Here is a 19,885-nt window from a genome sequence, read left to right as displayed (position 1 = left end):
ATTTCTTTCAGGATGTCAGTTTTTTCGGCAAAGATGCGTTTTGAAATGAACCTGCATTCGCGCTGTCGGTCGTGACCTAAAGATTCCATAGTCTGAAAAGAGAATCAAGGAATTTCGTTAAAATATCCAGGAAGAAGTTATTTGTACTTAAAAACACAATCACAAGTTGCTAAAGTCTTACTTAATAATCTTGTTTTTCACGTTGTAAGAGATTGGCTGTAGAAGATGTTGAATGAAGATTTAAAATAATCAATCTCAACTTTCTTCTCCGTTGATCCTTGAACACGTAAAAGCAAAAACTGGATGGATTTTCGTCGATTCCGCACTTTGTTTCAGACATTCTTATCACTGGCTTTCCTTCAACACTAATACTTTGTTGCCCGATATGGAACTGTAATCCATGCCAATTCCCATGTAGAATTCCTTTAGTTAAGGCAAACTTTGTGTCTGGCAGTTCACGTAGGTAGATGTTGCTGTCACTGAATCTTTGTGTTCACTTCATTAAGTACTTGTTCTATATCACTGGAATACTTCATGAGAAGAGGTAACTTCAACAGCCACACTGCACTAGAAAAGCTTAGACTTGAGGCTGTTGCATTGTAGCAAAGTGTTGGAGTTATTTCAGCCTAATAAAAACATACAGAACAAAATATTCTTGCAGCACTCATTTTGGTTTAGCAAGTAGATTGAAAAATCTGATCAGGTGAAACACTCCATGCCTTCTCGCATCAATGTGATCTGGGCACATGGGCTGTTTCAAACATTCTTGATTTGACTACTTTTTCACGGAATAAATCCTATACGTATCGTGGCTTTGTTTCAAGTTTTCAACCACGTTAGGGGGTTAAGGGACACCTGTAGCCCTGTAGCCTCACTTTGGTTAAAATATTTCCACAATGTTTTTCATACTGCAGAATGCAGACGAACTTTCGTGAGAACTGGAACGCGCTGTTGCCCTTTTACGAAATTCAGTAAATTACCCGAATGATTTTTGTCTTTCTGTTTCAGAGTTCTTAGTTCTTACTTTGTGCACAGATAAAGACTAAAAACAGTCCATTAGGTCTTGCTAACGCAGGTTGGAGGTTGCTGACAATATCTAAATCCTAAATGTGTTCTTCGCTACTAAAGTGAGTTTTTCTCGCTAGATGTCTCTTAATCACGTTTCCAGATCACGCTAGCACGAATCACGAACACGCCCTCCTCCTTTGAACAAATTGGCACTTTTACAAAACGCCCAAATGTATATAACATTTTATCTTTATTTTAGCACTGGACGTTACTACGACATATCTGATTACCATCAAAATTGACTATTACTTTGTGTGTAATAATTGATAACCCGTATCGTATATATGTCCAATCCAGGAAAACTTGCTTTTGGACACTGTATTAAGGGTAATGCAGGTTACCCCCATACCAAGTTTCAGGTGGTAGTTTTAATTAAGAAAAAAAAAATCTCAAGAAGAGAAAACCGGATTTTTAAAAAAACATAAATGCAACGTTCAAGTTTTTCATGAAAGTTGGCTTCACACAACAACTTTCGAAAACCTTTTCCTATTACAAGAACCTGTTGTTTTTAATAGCTAATTTTAAACGAAATACCACAAGAACCAACAAAGTTGTAGATGAGTCGAGGATGATTTTCTTTAAAGGTAAATTGATCAATGAAGAATCATTAAAAAATGTACCCACAACTTCCGTGTCTTGCGCTTATTCATTGGGCGTCCGTGTAATCGATAATCCAGTACAGAAGCAGCTCGACTGAATGGACGGACGACAGCGACGGGTACATGCAGTCACCATAAAAATAAAAAAACGATGAAACTGAAGGGAAAAAACTGCGAAAAATGAAAGAACGTCATCATAAAAACAAAAATAAAATCGACAATAGAGCGCTGTTTTTTGTGTTGTCTTTCAATTTATTATTATATTATTATGGCTCGACTCGTCAATGTTATACTTGATTGGAAAAATACATCGTCATCGCCGGCGGTGGCCTGTGTATATACGAAATAGCAGCAGTCTATAGCACATGTGTATCCGATGAAACTACAAAGTTATTATATGCATGTTTAGGTTATCGACCCAAAAAACTTTCGAGTCTAGTCAGTGATTGAATTGCCTTTTCTCGTTTTCCTCAAATAAAGAGAGAGAGAATAAACAACACAGGAGGAACAGTGGTATAGTCGGGAGGGGGGGTGAAATGAGCGCTCGTCTATATCCCAACCTATATTATATATGTACATCTGGATGGGCGTGGTAATTCCGCATGCGGATGGTTTTCCTGGAATGAAAATGCATTACTTCCGCGCCGGACAATGAAAGAGGGGGGGAGAAAAAAAAAGAGTTACGGGAGGGTGGAACATGAGGAACTAACTCACAGAAAAAATACGTGAAATTATTGTTGTTTCTTTTTCTACCTTTTTTTCTTAAAATCCAAATACATCAGTCGATTGGACGACTGTCAAATCATCGACCAAACACGGAAAGTTGTGGTGTGTGTGTGTGGCGTGAGCAATTGCTACCTAGTTTACGACTAAATCATATATCGCTTATACTATATCTACAAACACAATTTGCGCGTCGTCTAGTCTTGACAAGAATTATTAAGGAGCCGGCCTCGAGGATTGCAGAGCTGTCGGACCAAATTAATAAAAACGAAAGGAGGGAGGAAATTTAAAAAAAAAAGACGAGGCCGCTGGATATGGAGGACTCGTCGCATCTCCCTGCTTTGCTCATTTGACAAATATTATATGAACCTGAGATACCTGGTCATACACCAAAATAAGATATTATTTTTTGAAAACAAAAAGTGCTGGGCGCGCGGAGGGGTTATGGGGGATCGAATGTATAGACTAGAGTCTCGTATCAAATTTTAGTTATTTCTTTTCTTTCGTATGGCAAGTGGATCGAGGAGTTGTATCAGTTAGTTCAGCCCCGTTAGAGGAGATTTGGTTTCCCACGTTCGATGACCTAAAAAGAGTCGCAGCTGGGAAATATATAAGAGACCTAAATCAATATGCTATTAAATATCACCCATTTCGAATTACGGAAATTGAATTAAAAAGACGTCGTCGTCGTCTAGTGTCTAATTCCATTGATTTTTGTCGTCGTCGTCGTCATTTGATACTCTGACGCAATTCTTGCAAAGCAGATGCCGTGATGGTGCCGTGCGAGGAAACGAACTTGCTGGTTCCTGTTATTCCGCCAACTATGCCGGATCCGCCCCCACCAACTACTCCGGCAGCGGTGGCCAAGTTCGACACGTTGTTTAACGAAGTGAATTGCCTCTTGCCAAACGTCGGGGCTGGACGTGGGATTTTATTGTCGCGTCCACCTCCACCTACGCCCGTCGTGGCGCTGCCCAGCGCCTTCTCAGCCGAAGTTGCCTGGATTGAATCATATCATAAATCATTTCCGTCTAAACAACTTTATGATTTGTCAAACAATACGGCTGGTCATATAGACGACGTAATTATATAATAATGCTGGATATAAATATAACGGGCCGCCTTGTTATTATTATTATTATGAAGAATTATTATTACCCGTGGGATAGCGGTCACGGTGCGCGTAATGACGGGATTATCTAGACTCCGGCTGAAGAGATTCTTCCCATAGCGGCTGGCGAATCTCGAGGCGGTCGTCGTGGCCGCCACGCTCGGCGCGGCTGAACGAACCGGTGGGTGAACACTGGTGCTGGTCGACGCTGCTGCCGTCGTCGCCCGGCAATTTGAAGTATTACTACTGACATTGCAATTCTGTTCCATGCTGGCCGAAAGGAGGTGAGTGGCGGAACAGCTCGACTTCAACGGAGAATCTACAAACAATTCAATTTATTATTCTTTTAATGAATAAACGGTTAAAAAATATTTGGTCAATTTACTTTTGCTGGGCTCCGAATCGGTCGACGAATTGGACATGTGGTACTTGACTAAGCAATGACCAGAATAGGATCGCGGGAGAGCGGCGGCGGCCGCCGACGACAATTTGTTGGCCGTGGTGGCCATTTTATTCGACGACGATTTCTCTTTACTCCGGATGACTTCTCCGTCTGAATGGCGACTGACCAGTTTCCGATCCGGTGGGCGGGGGATGTCAACTACCGTCGTCGAGCGGTTGTTGTTACGTGACGAACTGCCGGAAGGATCGGCCGGCGCTGAAATGCTGACGACGCTGCTGTGCCTCGACTTGGAGTGATGATGATGATGGACGCGCGATTCCGTCGACGAAATGTCGACGCTGGATTTGGTTTTCGGCATCGTTTTGCTCAGCGTCTCTTTAGGCGAACCCTTGGGCGACGATTCATTAGGATCGCGGATGAATTTGAAAGGCGACTGCTCGCGCATTTCCGCCCGTTTCTGGTGGGCAATGACTTCGTAGAGTTTCGTCCGGTACTCGTCCACCGTCAACTGAATGGCGTCGCTCAGCGTCGGCACAACGTCGTGATCCAGCGCCGGTTCCCTTTCCGGCTTGTGGAAGGCTTTGACGTAAGGATGTTCCAGCGCTTGCTCGGCTGTCAACCGCTTGTGAGGATTGAGGACGAGCAATTTTTCCAGCAAATCCACGGCGTCGACCGGCGCCGAAGCCAAAAGGGTCCGCAGCGGCTGTTTGGGGACCATCATGGATTTCTCCAGCAAAGTCGACGCATAGCCGGAACTGAGTGATTGTATATCTTTAAACATAAATAAAAACATCAAAATTAAAATGATGATGTTAATAAATCAATCAAAAGTTCGAACCTTCTCTAGAAGGTGGAGGGATCGAGGCCATAATCTTTTCCAGCTGATTGAGCGTCGAGGTGCCAGGGAAAAGTGGCTGGCCAAGTAAAATCTCTCCTAAAATGCAACCCAAACTCCACATGTCTACGCCTTTCGTGTACCTACACAAAGAACAAATAACACACGCCACCATGATCATATCGTCTCTCCATTTTTGGTTCGAGTTTTTCTATTTTTCTACAAGATACACACAAAATAAAATGGCCTGACGTATACTTGCCATTTTAGGGGTTTCAGTATATAAAAGAATTGCCTGGACAAGAAAAAGAAGGAGATGGACGTCGTTATTTTAACTTACCGTTTGGATGCCAGCAGGATCTCCGGCGCCCGATACCATCTGGTTGCCACATAGTCGGTCATCACGTTGTCAGTCTGGCCGTCCTCGGAGACGTCCTGCACCAAAGATCTGGCCAGACCAAAATCGGCTATCTTACATCGGCAGTCGGCGTCCAACAGGATATTCGAAGGCTGTTTGTGGCAAAGAACAAAAGGAAAAGAAAAAACTATTAAGAAGACTAGTAGTAGTGGCGTGTAAAATAGGACATTGAACAAATATTAGCATTCCTTTATTTGGGAAACTTTTTTTTTTTCAAATTTATTAACCTCATGCTAGGCTAATGATGACGCATACTATTCCAATGAATGTTTTATACGCGTCGTAAATTTCCCCCCAGTAAAGAATTGCAAATGAAAAGAAGAGCGCAATTTAAATAAGGACGTAATCTACCATGTACTAGGTTGGGTACGTATACAACACACACTTTAAACAGCTGCCAACGTGACATATGGCCACGTTCCATTCAATTTGGCGAAAGAAGAAGAAAATCGAATGTGACGTTGGTTTGGGGGGCTTTTTTTGATAGCGCGTTGCCAAGGTGAGTGTGTGTTGTACATGGATCCAGCCCACCACCATCGTGGCTTTGTGCTGTTTGGTATAGAAACACCTGCACGTTTTTTTATTTTATTTTGAATACTAATGATGTTGCGCTAGGCAACGGTCGAATTGCCGTATTCACTTGGAAGATCACAAAGCAACGCGATCAATGTAAATTGAATCAAAATTAAAGTTAAAAGAAAAAAAAAATCACCTTTTGATCACGGTGAATCACGTTGCCGGAATGCAGGTACTTGGTCGCCCGGAACAGCTGATACAAAATGTATTGTTTGTGCACTTCTTTCAAGATGTTGCCCCGTTTGATGACGTTGTGAAGGTCCGTATCTGTTTCCGTGTGCCAATCCATCAAGACGTCGGTTAACTATAATATGTTGGCGTGATAATATAATGGCGTTCAATCTTACTTACCCATGTATTCGAAAACGAGGTAAATGTCTTTGTCGTTATCGGCCCGATGGACGTCGAGCAATCGGATTATGTTGGGGTGATCGCCAAAATGTTGCAGGAACATGATTTCACGGAAGGTTCGCTGGGCGTCGGTTTGATTCCGGAAAGCGTCTGCACACAGAGACAGAAAAAGGCCATTCAAATCAAATTCAACATTAAGCGGAATGGTCAATCAGTCACGAAGTCCCCCTTCCTACTCGCCGACGACAACAATGTCGACAACAACAAAACACTCACGTTACAATCCAATCGCTCCCGTCTGTGACATGTAACAGAAAGGACCGCAACCTTTCTCCCCCAATAATTACCAAATATTTTCTTGACGGCCACGACGCTGCCCGTCTTCTTGTCCATTGCCTTCCAGACGATCCCGTACGCCTGTTTAAAAATAAAACAAAACAAGTCAACAAATAGATATGAACGACACGTGTTTCCTCGATTAGAAAAATAAAAAGGAAAACAAAAAAGTTTAAAAACTTTTGGGTTGTGTTGCCAGACAGCAGAAAGAAAGAAAAGGGGGAAAAATATAAAAACTGGAAGACGACGGTCAAGTCTAAAAAAGATGAAGAGATGCGTGTTTGGCGTGACGCTCTCCGTGCCCCGTCGAGCGTCCGTCAGCATTATATAAGATTATAAGAGTGTGTAGCTAGTGCAGCAAACACGAACAGCACACCACGTTTATATATTTCTTCCCTTTCTTGTTATATTTCTTTTGGGAATGTATCAAAAAGATTCGAGTTTTTCCCTTTTGATGTCACTTGACAAACAAACAAATAAGAAGAATTGGGGTAAAATAAAAAGAATAATGGGAGGCCATGACAAATGGATAGACAGCAGGATAGACTCACGGTAAACAATAGCAACAAAAACCAATCAAAAAAGAAATAAGAAAAAGTCGTATTGAATTTTGTTTGGAGGGTCTTACGCCTTTGCCGAGCCGCTTCTTGACATCGTAGCGTTTGCTGATGTGAGTGTCCACTTCGCAAATGTCAGCCATTGCTAAAAGCTGATTTTTCTTTTGGGGGAGGTTTTGAACTGCTCTTTTGTTTCTTCGACCTTTTTCTTCTTCCAATGGAGGAAATCTGTGTCAACCGGAGGAAGCCATCACACACACACACACAAACACCAAAGTTCTTCCGTGGGTTAACGGTGGAGAAGAGAAGCTGATGGCGCCACGAGGTCAGCTTCAAAAAGGCTAGGCGGAGTGTAGAATATTTCTTTCTCTCCCAAACGCCAAAAAAATATGAAACTTTTCTCTCCTGCTTTTAACCTTCTTCTTCTTCTGACGTACCTGAGGTCAGCCCACGTCGACCGAAAAAGACCCTGATTAGATATAGGACTCTAAAACTTATTTTTCCACAGTGTCTATTTTGACAGTTGTGAATTGATTTTTACCTGAGACAAATGTCACATCCTGTCTTGAATGGGCTGGTGTCAACTATTCCATAAGAGCACTTTTGCTGCTGAACGAGTCTAACAAACTCAAAAGTCGAAAACGTGGAAAAACTCAAAAAATCACACACAAAAATAAAACAAGGAGCAAGAAGAAAATAGAAAGCCTCCGTTTTCGACTAGGAGGAATGCCAGACTGAGGAGACTTGTTCTTGGGCTCTGTGTATATTATTTCTCCCAACCACCCACCTCTTTGGAGTGTGCGCGGAACGTTGGAGTGGGGGGGGGGGGGGGTTGGCATGGAAAAAGGTAAAAAAAAAAAGAGAGAGTGGTGGGATGATGAAGGAGGGGCAAGCAAAAGGGGGGGGGGGGGAATTTTTATCCAGGTAGATTTTCCCCAGGGCAAAGAAACAGACTATAGCACACACACACGTATACACCTGAGGCTCCCCTCTCTCTCCGCACAGCATTCTTATTTTTTCCTACCTTTCCTCTGTGTGTTATTAGCATTTTTACAGAGGAATCTCTAAAGTTTCTTTTTTCTTTACCAAAACAACAAAGGAGCTGACAAAGTTTTTGGGGGTTGAAAGAAAATGGAAGGAATCCCGATGGACGGCTATACAGGTGATCAATCAAAAAACCAATCGTGAAGATGTGATCCCAAAAAGGCTGAATGTAATAATAACAGGGTCCATCGGGGGAATGTTTTTCTCCTGTCGAAAAAAGACAGTGTCTAACATTTTGTACGTGGCATTTTTACATTTACTTCGACACTTTTGGTTGGTTGGTTGGTTGGTACGTATATAGGATGTCACTTGACACTCGAGCGGGTTTTATTTTTGTAAGGATCGGGACAGCGCGGGACTGATCTGCGTGTCAAACCGCTATCGCACGACGGGCAATCGGTTTTTTTGGTGAAAAACATTTCATGGCCGTTTTCCATTTTAAAATGAATATACGACAGTTTCACGTGTCGCCTTATGATTAGTAGAGTCGTGCCGAAAACTTTTCCTGTTGGGGGGATATGAATGAATGCGAAATTTTCGTATTAAAACGGGTCGGGGGACAGTGCATTTTGATCTCGTGTGGTGGCTGTTATTGTACGGATTGGATAATCGGCTTTGATATCCTCGTTCGACATGGTCTAAAAGCGACACGAGGGGACCGTTTCGGGGCTCGTACCAATTTGATGATTCATTGGGTTGAATGTCAAGCAGCAATCAAAATGTTAAATCCATATTTTCTATAGCTCTGCCATATAATAATCAGATATTATATACTCCCAATTGGAAATACGGTTGCAATAGTATCGACGAAAAGTTGTACAAACATATACGGGGAAAGCTTTCAATCGATGCGCGGATATATGCGGAAGTTCGGCTGGAGCGATTTGGGGGAAAACTTCCGGCCGTGTCTAGTTTTTCCGTGCAGCAAATTTTCTTCCGCGCTATAGTCGTCGTGTTTTAGGCCAACGTTAGGTAATAAGGGTCTCCTGGTTTTTCGGGCCAATGTGGCCGCCCAGCCAAACGAGAAGAGACGGCCCTGTGGTGTATTACATGACGGGCCAACGATGCGCAGAAACGTCAACAAAACAAAAAAGTTGCAGCCAGAGAAGAATAAGGTATACACAATTCACGGAGTTGGTATATCATGAAATTTGTCCATCATCATCCACCCGTATATAGCGCAAGAGTTGCATCCATCCATCCATCCATCCATCCATTCACACAGTACGTAGTATATTATGTGTATTACACACTACCAGTTGGCGTACATGGCGGAAAGATAAAACCAAGGCCGGCCATCCGCTCACGGGTATATTCCCGAATCAATGTTTCTTTCCTTCTATATATCCCGCCGCGTGATGTTTGTGTGTGTGTATTTTCCCGTGTCAAATTAGATCACCATGACGACCGGCTCGCGACTCCCCCGAATAGAAATATAATAATAATAATTCTTTGTATACTTTTGGCGTGTCTGCTGCTGCTGGCCGGATAGGTATTGGTTGTTTGTTGCCGGGATGACAAGCGAGGGGGTCCCTGCTGAAATAAAAACAATGGATATCAGATTTTTAGTGCAGTATATAAATTCCGGCAATGTAGTGCTTAGATATAGAGCTCCTTGCTATGTTTCACATACCCCTAATGTTTTTCGTCGTGATTCTCTTTGTCAACGCTATACGCTCGGGTGCTGGGTAATAGTCGTCGTCTCAGCGGCAGCCCGGCACATTATTACAGCGCTTATTTAAATGATCGCCGCGAGCATTAGTCGTGAAATAAGAAAAGCCCCGATATAATGTAATCATCATCATCATCATCATTGGTCATAAAAAAATAACCGCGTGTTCTCTTTTAATATGAAAATGATGAGGCCCAATTTGAATCGCCCGCCGAGCTATATTCCGGAGAGACACACGTATGAGAGAAGATTATCACCGACTTTTTTTAAAAAAAGATTTTGAAAAGAAACCGAAAACAACAGGGTTGAAAATTGGTTAAAAGAAAGAGAGCAATTATTATGTTTGTAAGGCCCACACATTTTTATCAAAGTTTCGACTTTTTTGGTTTGGGGGTAGTATAAGTCAGAAAGCTCGATTTTTTCGTTATTGAAGTATTTTTATGTACAACAGCACATACATGCATACACACACACACAACAGCATATATATATAGTAGAGATAATCGAGATTATAATATGTTTTTCACATGTCAAGAGTTTTTGAAAAATAATAAAAAACAAAAACTGGGGGTCCAATTTTGGGGTAAGGAGATGAGACGACATTTGCCATAATTTGCATAGTCTTTGACTGGATGACTGAAACGCAAACACACACAACACACACACAGCATTTTACAAAGTAGATGGGAAATGGGAATTGGGCCAAGAGATGGAGACTTTTTGGAAGGGTCATTACACGTTGAAGGACACCAGACTTCGGGGGGTAGTAGTAAAGGGATGTGTGTGTGTGTGTGTGTGATGCACTTTAGGGGGGAGGGGGGCTGGAGTTGCCATGTCAACGACTAGTTTCCACCGACAGAAAAAGGAGACAAAAACACCAAACGGGGGGGAAATATACAGATCGATTACGAGAGAGAGAGAAGGAGACAACGTTGCGGGGGTGGATAAAAGGGAAATAGCGCGACACTTTCGATCCAACCAGAGGCGTCCGTCGCTCCTTTTTTCTTGTTTTCGAATGTCAACGTGAAAAACCTTCAAAAAATAAGAAACAAATGACCACCGCCACCATTGCCACCACCTGGTAGAACAACAACAACAACAAGAGCAGGAGCAGCTAAGTCGCGACTACAATCGTGTGCTCTGTCCGTAATAGGCTGGTTGTGGTGCGGCGACGACCGGCTTGCCGGGCATGTGAGCGCTACTGCTGCGAGGTGGCGGCAGCATGGATAACAGCGGCGGAGGATGAGGATGAGCGGCAGCAGCCACAGCACCAGCCAATTTGGACAGCTGACCGGTCGAACCGGAAGAAGGAAACGAGGCCTGGCTGACGACCGGCACGTTGCGACACTTGATGAGCCATTTGATGATTCGAGCGTTGCGTTCCACGATCGACGGCTCGCCCATTCCCGGTTGACTCCCTAAACACACACAATAAGAAGAGAAAGGGTCAGATGGAAAAAAAAGGGTTTTAACGATGAGGGGGGGTCAATCAACGGGTTAAAAAAAAAAAGTTACCTAACAAGCGTCGCTGGAGAGTGGCGGCCATGTCTTCCGAGTCGCTACTCTCGTACAAATTGTCCACGTGGCGTCGCTTGCAATAAGAGTCGACCGAACTGACGCTCGAGAAATAGACGGGCGACGATCGGCCGGAATTGTCGATCATCACTTCCACAGACGACAATTTCCCGTGCTGGCCGATGGTGTCGAAAAATTGGTCCAAGTCCAGCGGAACGTCACCGGTGAATTCCGGCGGAACGGCCGGAAGCAGGTCAGGGGCGAAACGAGATGGGCCGACATCCGATTTGGAGCGCAGAATCGCTTTGCGCCTCACTTGATCGGGGGCCGGCAGTTCGACGGTGGAGCTCTCGGCCGCCGATGGATCCACTCCGCTATCGTCCTGCCAGGGCGGAGGCAGAGTCCAGGTTTGACTAGTCTGTGATGGACCAGGAAGAGTTAATTATACAGGACTTACCAAAATATTAAAATTTAAGTAATGATACCTGGACAAGACTGGTAGTTTCGTATTTGAAACTGGGCGAACGACTGGCGTAGTCGGAGGTGGTGGCCCGTTCGCTCCGGCTGGCCCCGACACTTCCTCGGCCGCCAGCGTCTGGCCGACTGAACGGAGTTTCGCTTTCATTGGAAGACTCATCAGAGCTGTTGGATCCCGAATCCAAGTGAACGCTGCTGCTGCGACTCATCCGGCTACTTCCGCCGGATTCGCCGTCGCTGCAACTTTCCAGGTCGGTGGAAGCCGAACGGATTTTGCCACCGCGCACTCCTCCACCTCGTCCGCGCTTGGCGTTCTTGGGCGAGTTCAAATCCGGAAGCGATTTGTGCAAGATGGGATTGCGGAGGAGCAGATTGCGCTGCGTTTGAACCGCTTCCGAGACGGGCAGGATCATCAGACTGGTCGGCGCTTCCTCGCTCTGAATGCGCCGAAAAGTGGCCGCCTGCGACTTCATAACGGCGACAACGGCGGATTGCGGCGGCAGAGTCAACGATGGCGGCTGGTGCGGCTGGCGCGGCGGCGGTTTCGATCCGGAAGCGACCGAAAAAGAGTTGACGCGTCCGCCAGCGGCGGCCGGCGTGATTTGGTGAAGACTTTGCTCTTGACTTAGCAGCCGAAGTTTGGCGTTGAGCGCCGGACTTTTGGGCGGAATGGGCGGAGGAGGTGATGGATTGTTTTTGTTCATGCGGTGCGGCAACTCGGGCGGCTGATTGCTCTGACAAATGCACGGCAACACTTCGGAGAAAGTGATGCGCGTCCTCATTTTCTTGTTGCTGGCTCCTCCGTTGGGGCTGAGGCCTCCGCTGCTTCCGCCTCCTCCGCTGGAAGACGACGTCAATGTCCCCGTTTTGCCGGCCGACGATTCGAAAAAGCCAATCAGGCGGCAAGTGCTTTTCGAAGGCACCAGCTTGCGGACTTGGAGGTTCTCCTCCGTCGATCCGGGCCGGCTGAGAAAGCGTTTGACGGCTGTCACATTCAGTGGCAGTGGATTGTCTTTGCGGATGGACAGGCGTCGTTTCTCGACCGGCGGCGTCGTGTAGTAGCCCTCGCGCGTTCGGGTGCCGCCGGAGCCGCTTCCATTTCCGTAGACCCCAATGGGCTCGCTGTTGGCGGCCGTGGTGGTGTTTTCCTGCTGCTGCTGCTGCTGGAGGTGGAACTGATGGTGCGGAAGAAGTGTCGTCATGGCCGCCGTCACGGCCGGAAACACGTGATGGTGCTCACGGATGCGGGCCGACGGCAAGCTCAGCATGGGCGAGCGGTTGGGGTGGTGCTGCAGCAATAGCAGCCGGTCGCCCGGACTGTAGTGCGGCAGCTCCTGTTTTCGATCCAGTATCCGCTCCGTTTTGACGTAAAAGGCTTTCGACTCTTCCAGCAATTCCACGGCCGTTTTCCGTTTTCCTGGATGCGTGACCAAAAGTAAATGCAAACATTATTATTATTATTTTTTAAATTGCATTTAAAAAATTTAGTTGTAGAAACAGCCGATAGGTGGCACCATTTTGGGTTGGATCGTCGCCAAGAAACGTTAGCCGACAGCCAGCCGAGAGAAATCGGAAACCGCGTTCAATCCAGGGCGAAAAAAGTCTCACCGAGTTTTTTTACCATAACAACAGCAGCCCCACAACAACAGCAATAACAACCAAAAGAGGCTAAATCTTTACCCGGGGAAAAAAACCAAAAAATTCCGGCACTTTTTGTGTTTTGTTTTTATTTTGACCAGCTTCAGAAACCCCCCGATGGCAGCGGAGCAGCCAAACCTCCCCCTTGTGTGGAATCATCTCTACTCCGCCCAGAAACCTCAATGTCAGCTGAGGAGCGAACGAACGAACGGTGTGTCGATGCCCCGCTTCCGTTTTGACAGGTGTGTCCCACGCTGACAAGAGAACGAGCACTAACTACATCAAAACCCACACACACTCGGTCCTGTCCTTGGTCTTCTCCTTGCCATCCATTTCTTTTCCGCTTCCTTCCGGACTTGAAAATAGTCCAAGTGGGTGAACAAACACAGCCGAGGTGTTTCACCTCCCCTCGAGAAACCCGCAAAATTCTGATAAGAAAAACTCGTTTCGTCATTTGAAAAAAACACAAAATCATATTTCTTATTTCCCTCGGTTTCATTTCTACGGGCCGCCGACGTGAAACTAATAGGTGCCATTGTCTCATTTTCTTTCTTCTTCTTAACTTCTTCTCCTGACTTTTTCCACCTCAACCACACCGGCACTGCTGCTGCAACATATTCCGGCGCTCTCTTTTTGTATTTTTCCCCTTTCCTGTTTCCCGGTTAGAAGGCAGCGCTCACCTGCAATGATCACGAAAATTTATGTTACGACATGCAAAGGCCACACGATAAGTTATGCGCCCCTGCGCCAAATGAATGCCTCTATTTGTTATGGCCCGATCTACTTCTTTTTTTCCTTCTTTCTAACTCAGAAAATATATTTTTTTTAAACCAACTGCGCACACAAATCGTCAATGGAACGTGCGCTAACGGGAAATTCACAAACTGGCAGAGAGAGAGAGAGAAAACAAGAAACGGTAGTAGACGGTAGTAGACGGGATGATGTGAAAAAGCTTCCGTTCTGAAGCCTTTCAACATCGTGTGTGTACAAATTTGACGCTAATCGTATCCTCTAAACTTTTTTCTTCTTCTTTTTCAAAATCCTCTTTTAAAAAATAATAATAAAAGCTTATCTCTAGTGAAAGAAATAAAAAAAAATGACAATTCAATTTTTAAAAAAGAAAAGACAAGTCGTCTGGGGTTATTTTTTTTTCTCTCTAGACTGGTATCGGCTGGAATGATATCGCTGGGGCGATAGGCGGGTGATGGAAGACGTAGGGGTGTTGCTTTTCTTCCGTGTGTGCGGTGGATGGATGAAAAATAAGGAAAAAGAGAGATAACGAGAAAAGGGTCAATCGATCTACCTACCCCCGTACACACGTCCGCCTACCACTAGAAAACCCACGAGAGAGAGAAAAGAAAATGAGGCGAACCAAAGAAGAAAATACCCAAATTAAAAAAGAAAAGAAAAAACCTTTTCAAAAACAAGTGAAGCGTGAATAATGTAGCGTGAAGTTTCTTCTGTGGTTTGGGAAAGAGAAAAAAAAAAAAAAATAACTAATATACATAGCGTCTATGTGTGAGCTTCTTCTTCTGGCGCATATTTCTATTTTCTACCCCCACCACCACCACACACCACCAATCGATTCAAACGGGGAAAAAAAGAAAGAAAAATGTTGGTCGGTCGGGAGAGGGTCGCTCTCGCGGGACTATTTTCTATATCGAATTGTACATGTTTGAGAGATCCTCGCATCCATCAAGTCGACGGGTCCACAAAAAATACAAAAAAGTTTCAAAAGTTTCTGAAACAAAACGAAAAAGTTCCCCCTCCCGACTATGAGGGGGGGGGGGGGGATGTACACATAAAATGGTGAACGATTCCTCCATTTTGGGAGAAAGATAAAAAAAAATAAAAAGGTGTCCGTGTCACGTCTTTCAAACGCATATTTTTTCGGAAAAACATTTTTCTTCGTTCAGAAACGGGAAAGAAATGCGAGTTTTTTTAAATTTCATTTTATTTCTTTAAAGGATCCCCCGTGACGTGGTTTGGGCCATGCGACCACCCGACGTTTTTTTTGTAGCTGGCTGCCCGGCGGGACTGCGCATACGACGCGGAACCTACTGGCAAACAAGCGTGATGAATGCAGGGACGCAATAGTGCACCGACTCCTTTTTTCTCCCGATACCACTCCCCCAACACACACACACACACACTCTGTGTTCTATTTTTATTTTGTTCTTTCTTTCTCTCTCCTTTTTCTAGTTTGATTTTTGGGTGGTTGTTGCGACGGTTAGAGGCCACACCGTAGTGGTGGTGGTGGTGGAGAGGATGTGTAGGCGGACGTCAGCTGGCATTGCGGTTCCGGCAACAACGCCAATAAAAATTTCACGACCGGATGTTAATTATCGATTAGAATCCTTTGCGCCGAAATAGAGACAGAGAAAAAAGGGTTAAAGATTACATTGGAATGAAATGAAAAAAGAGAGCCTTTCGTGATCGGGAAAATAGTAGTCGCGGTTGAAATGGCAACCGAAATGCGAAAACAGATCGACATCAGTCTCGGGAGAATGAGACGACCTGGAAATCAGTTTTTTTTTCTCTTTCGGTGCACACACACAAGTCTAATCAGGTTGCTGGGTGACTTTCTCTGTGCGCTGCGCCCGGAATAATGAGGACGAACGAACGAAACCCAAGAAAATCCAGGGGAGATTTTTCAAGGAATAATCAAGTGGGAAGAATAATGGCATAGTCTCTCGTTGACTTGTATAATATTACACGAAGAAAAGAAAAAAAGCCATCATCATTAGGGTGAGAGAGAGAGAGAGGCCCAACACACACATTTCATCATCAGACCTATCTAACTCTCGTCGTGTTCCTTTATTTTCAACAAGATGTGTCTAGTTTTAAAAGAAACAAAAGGCAAATCATGGCAAATCAATAAAAACTAGTTTCCTCTCCTGGAGGCTCTACACGTTCAACGGGCGACGTGACGGCGTGCAGTCGGCAATTTTCGCCGATTGGGGTAAATGCGCATTTTTTGAATGAAAGGCAGTCACGTCCTTTTTACTTTTTTGCGTGGCTCAAAAATTCAATTGTGAGAGAGAGACAAGGGGGGGAGAAAGAAAGAAAGAGAAAGGGAAGAAATTGAAGAGAACAAAGCGGCTTATACTATATACGTAGCTACCCTGGCTGTCTGGCTCAGCTCTGCCGACTCTGTCTGCTTGCTCAAAAAGGTTTAAGGTTATCTCACTTTTTTCAGCTTGTGGACTTGTTCCTCCCCGACCGATACTCCCCGACCCGTCTTCATCGATCAGCGTGTGTGTGTATATATATCCGGCCGGTTCATGCGCGCACGTCTCAAAAGACTTAGACTATACACTAGACACGGTAGATACATCTACTAGTCCCGCCAAATCGTGAGTCTTTCAGACGGATGGTAAGAGAGCGCTGCTACAACGGGTTGGAATCAATCAATAAGAGCCGTGCCAGCCCAGTCCTTCTGCGGCATCTTCCATCTCAGCCGCTACAGATGTTTGACAAGAGCCTCAGTATAATACAACGAGAGATAGAAAAACACACAGCGGTGGTTCGGCTGACACACACAACTCTTGTCGATTGATAATCTTTTTGGCAGAGAGGTAAATTGGAAAAAAATAGCAGCAGCAGCACAACGTATCCATGTTTACATCTGTAGGGCTTCCATCCGCACACACACACACTGGGAGGATTTTCCAACGGGCGTTGACACTATCGGGCGAAAGGTTAACAGTGGCAAGCCAAAAGAGATTGCTGGGACCCAAAAAATAACACAAGTTCAACTCTGTTGTACAGAGAGTTGGTTATCTTGGGCGAAGATATATCAAAGGCGATACTCTGCAGCCGCACAACAGTCAACACCAACGCAAAATCCCTCCCCAACGCCAGCGAAGCCCAAAATCTTCTACCGCCCCAAAACTAGTCCCGAATCCAATTTTCTTCCCTCCTCCCGTCATCTTTTTTCTTCCTTTTCTTTATAATAAAACAAAACTTGTAATTGACTCCTATGACGTCAGGCAAACTGAGCCAAGATATTTTTTTGTTTAAAAAAAAAAAAGATTCACTGGTGCAACTAAATCAACACCTTCAACACCTTCAAAGATAAGCAAAAGGGCAACACACTTAAAATAGATGGGTAGAAAATACTTAAGTTGAAATGAAGAAAAATGAAGGATTCTTTTTGTTCTTTACCCGAGAGTTTGGGAGAGTTGTTGGGATGCAGCTGGATCACGTGAGGAGCCGAGTTGATATTATTGAGCGTCCGCAGTGGTCGTGCCAGAGGAGTCGTCGGGACAGCTGCGGGGTCGGCCGAGGACGCATGCGTCGTCGACATCATCATCACGGGGGCGTGTTGTCTTGTGTACGTTGTTTTGTTGCAATAAATGACTTGACTTTTTCCTCCTTTATTCAACTCTTCTTGTTCTCCATCTCTTTTTGGTAAGGTCATTTTGTTTGCCTTTTATGGGTGACGTCTTCTTTTCGTTCGTTCCTTTTTTTTCACGGGGACTCGATAGTTTTTCGTCCACTTTCTTTCTGGCTTATTTGCAGACGGCAATTGTTTTCGACTGATAGACAAGGCTCTGTGTGTGTGTGTGGAATCTATTGGGAACCGGTGGACTCGAGTCCGTCTGATAAAGTTCTCTCAACTGGTTCCGATCGGGATTGGTGGCCGCTTGATTCCACCAGCAGCAGCTCAGCCATAGTGGTGCCGTCGGTTGACTCTTGGGAGGATCCTTTTTCTCTTTCTTGATCCTTTTGGTTATTTTCTCTCAAGATCCGGAGCCATCTCGATGGATTTAATCACATCATCCATCCATTTCTGAAAGGCGACCAGCTATTCTGTAAAAACCAGAAAAAATTGCATTACAAACAAGGAAAAAGTAAATCTCAATACAATCTGGCAACTGTCAGAGAGCATTTTTAAAAGAAGAAAACAAATGGAAAGCACAGGGGTTTGTTTTACGTGTGTCAAGGCAGTGCACACACACAAGCTCTTTTGGTCCACCCGAGTGAGAAAGACAAACAAACACGCAGAGTTCAATGCTACAAGGGAAAAGAGTGTCGGAGACACACGCACACAACTTTCGCGTTGTGTTTAATCAAGGATCCTGAAACGTCACGTCAAACGTCGGCTGCAAATAAACACGTGATGATCCTCCCTCACGGCTGAAAAACGTTCAATTGGCAATTTTTGGCACGCCATTCTGCGTTAACATCATTAAGAGAGAGAGTCAACTCTTCGTCATGGAGTCCAAGTCACACGTTTTCTTTCTCTCACACACACCGCAATTAAATATTAGAAAAGCAGATGAAAACTAAATCGCTTTTCCCGTTTCACCAGCCAGCATGTGTGTGCTGCTGTGTGCATTCAATAATGGGACGACACGCTCGGTCGATTATTACGGGCGTACTCGTTGCTTGGCTTCACACACAGGGAAAGGCTCATAAAACATCACCAAGTTACTCTCACACAAGTCGACAGTATATTAAATGAAGTTTGCTACGACAGAGACGAAACGTCAATTGAATCTTTGGGTCTAGTCACGTAGGTTGCCTACATATTGGGCGCAGCACGTTATTGTAACCTGGAAATTATTATTCACCCCCGCCACGACAGACAACAACTCATATAATACTCTATAAAAGTCTTATACGTTCAGAGTCGTCACGACAACAGCAATCAAACATAAATTTCATTCTTATTCGACCTTTCGTCGTTAAACCGGGAGCCAAGACTCTTTTGGGGGGAGGATTTTCCAAAATACTAATAAAAAGAATATAACTAAAAACACACACACAAAGCTGCAACAGCTTACCTGGTTTTTTTCCTTGACGATGGAACGCGTCACGAATATAATCAGATGAGGGTTAAAAATAAAAGAGGGGATTAAAATAAAAACCCAACTTCTTCTTCTTTTAAAAAAAGGTTTTTTGTTTTTAAGAACCGGTGAGAGCAGAGAGACCTAACTGCACGACATACAAGAGCAGACTGCACGGTTTCGACCACGAGGACTCTGGTGTACCTGTGTGTCTGTCTGGGTACCGAAAAGAAGAAGTAGAAGAGAGAGGAGGAGGATATAATAATATTGAAAAACTTGAGCCACCACCACAACCTGAAAAATAAAAACAAAAATGGTGGCGCCATCCTGGCGGTGAGAAATGGCAACTCATTTCTTTTCGGCCTACTAAACAGCAGCAGCCCTTTTCTAGACTCTTTTGTTGGATGCACATTTTCTTTCTTTTTCAACTTGTCTAGCCTCTTTTCTTGTTAATAAGACCCTCCCTTCATCTCTCCAATCGTCGTCAAATCAAATGGTTTATTATTTTTGACCAAAAAGTCTTAACTTGGAAGAAAAAGTTAGCGATGATGCATCGCTGAAAAGGCTTACCCGCAGGCGATTCGAACGAGACGATTCGATCCTTTCTGAATTCTGACCTCAAAATGGCAAACTCGTGCCAGATCGTGCGACGTATTAATATGTAATGGCCTCTCCTCCGCCTACCAACGGTTTTTTTTTCTTCCTTTTATGTATCTCAACGTTCACTGAATGTTCACGCAATGCGATCAGGGGGGCAGCAAAGGTTA

At 44.5% G+C, this 19,885-nt stretch overlaps 2 protein-coding genes and 1 long non-coding RNA gene across 3 annotated transcripts; 1 reads left to right on the top strand and 2 right to left on the bottom strand.

Moving 5' to 3' along the window:
• Window positions 1-1,898: 1,898 nt before the first annotated feature.
• LOC124328718 (extracellular signal-regulated kinase 2-like) lies at window positions 1,899-7,266 on the bottom strand. The gene is made up of 9 exons (XM_046787538.1): window positions 7,049-7,266; window positions 6,432-6,501; window positions 6,085-6,234; window positions 5,870-6,000; window positions 5,080-5,249; window positions 4,743-4,882; window positions 3,887-4,675; window positions 3,549-3,820; window positions 1,899-3,389 (listed from the first exon to the last, which is right to left on the bottom strand). The coding sequence occupies exons 1-9, from the start codon at window positions 7,118-7,120 to the stop codon at window positions 3,120-3,122; spliced, it is 2,064 nt and encodes a 687-aa protein (XP_046643494.1). The 5' UTR covers window positions 7,121-7,266; the 3' UTR covers window positions 1,899-3,119.
• Window positions 7,267-7,274: 8 nt separating this feature from the next.
• Window positions 7,275-7,596, top strand: LOC124328808. The gene is made up of 2 exons (XR_006916493.1): window positions 7,275-7,419; window positions 7,524-7,596. It is a non-coding gene; the product is annotated as an uncharacterized LOC124328808 (long non-coding RNA).
• Window positions 7,597-10,424: 2,828 nt separating this feature from the next.
• On the bottom strand, window positions 10,425-19,378 carry LOC124328713. Its single transcript, XM_046787531.1, has 5 exons — window positions 19,116-19,378; window positions 17,491-18,138; window positions 11,694-13,102; window positions 11,209-11,626; window positions 10,425-11,111 (listed from the first exon to the last, which is right to left on the bottom strand). Exons 2-5 carry the CDS (start codon window positions 17,744-17,746, stop codon window positions 10,819-10,821), a joined length of 2,376 nt encoding a protein of 791 aa, XP_046643487.1. The 5' UTR covers window positions 17,747-18,138; window positions 19,116-19,378; the 3' UTR covers window positions 10,425-10,818.
• Window positions 19,379-19,885: the final 507 nt, after the last annotated feature.

This window comes from Daphnia pulicaria, chromosome 3 (assembly GCF_021234035.1).
Source record: "Daphnia pulicaria isolate SC F1-1A chromosome 3, SC_F0-13Bv2, whole genome shotgun sequence".
NCBI classification, from domain to species: Eukaryota; Metazoa; Arthropoda; class Branchiopoda; order Diplostraca; family Daphniidae; genus Daphnia; species Daphnia pulicaria.
Note: the sequence above shows the minus strand (reverse complement) of the source record. Positions and strands in the feature narration are given on the sequence as shown.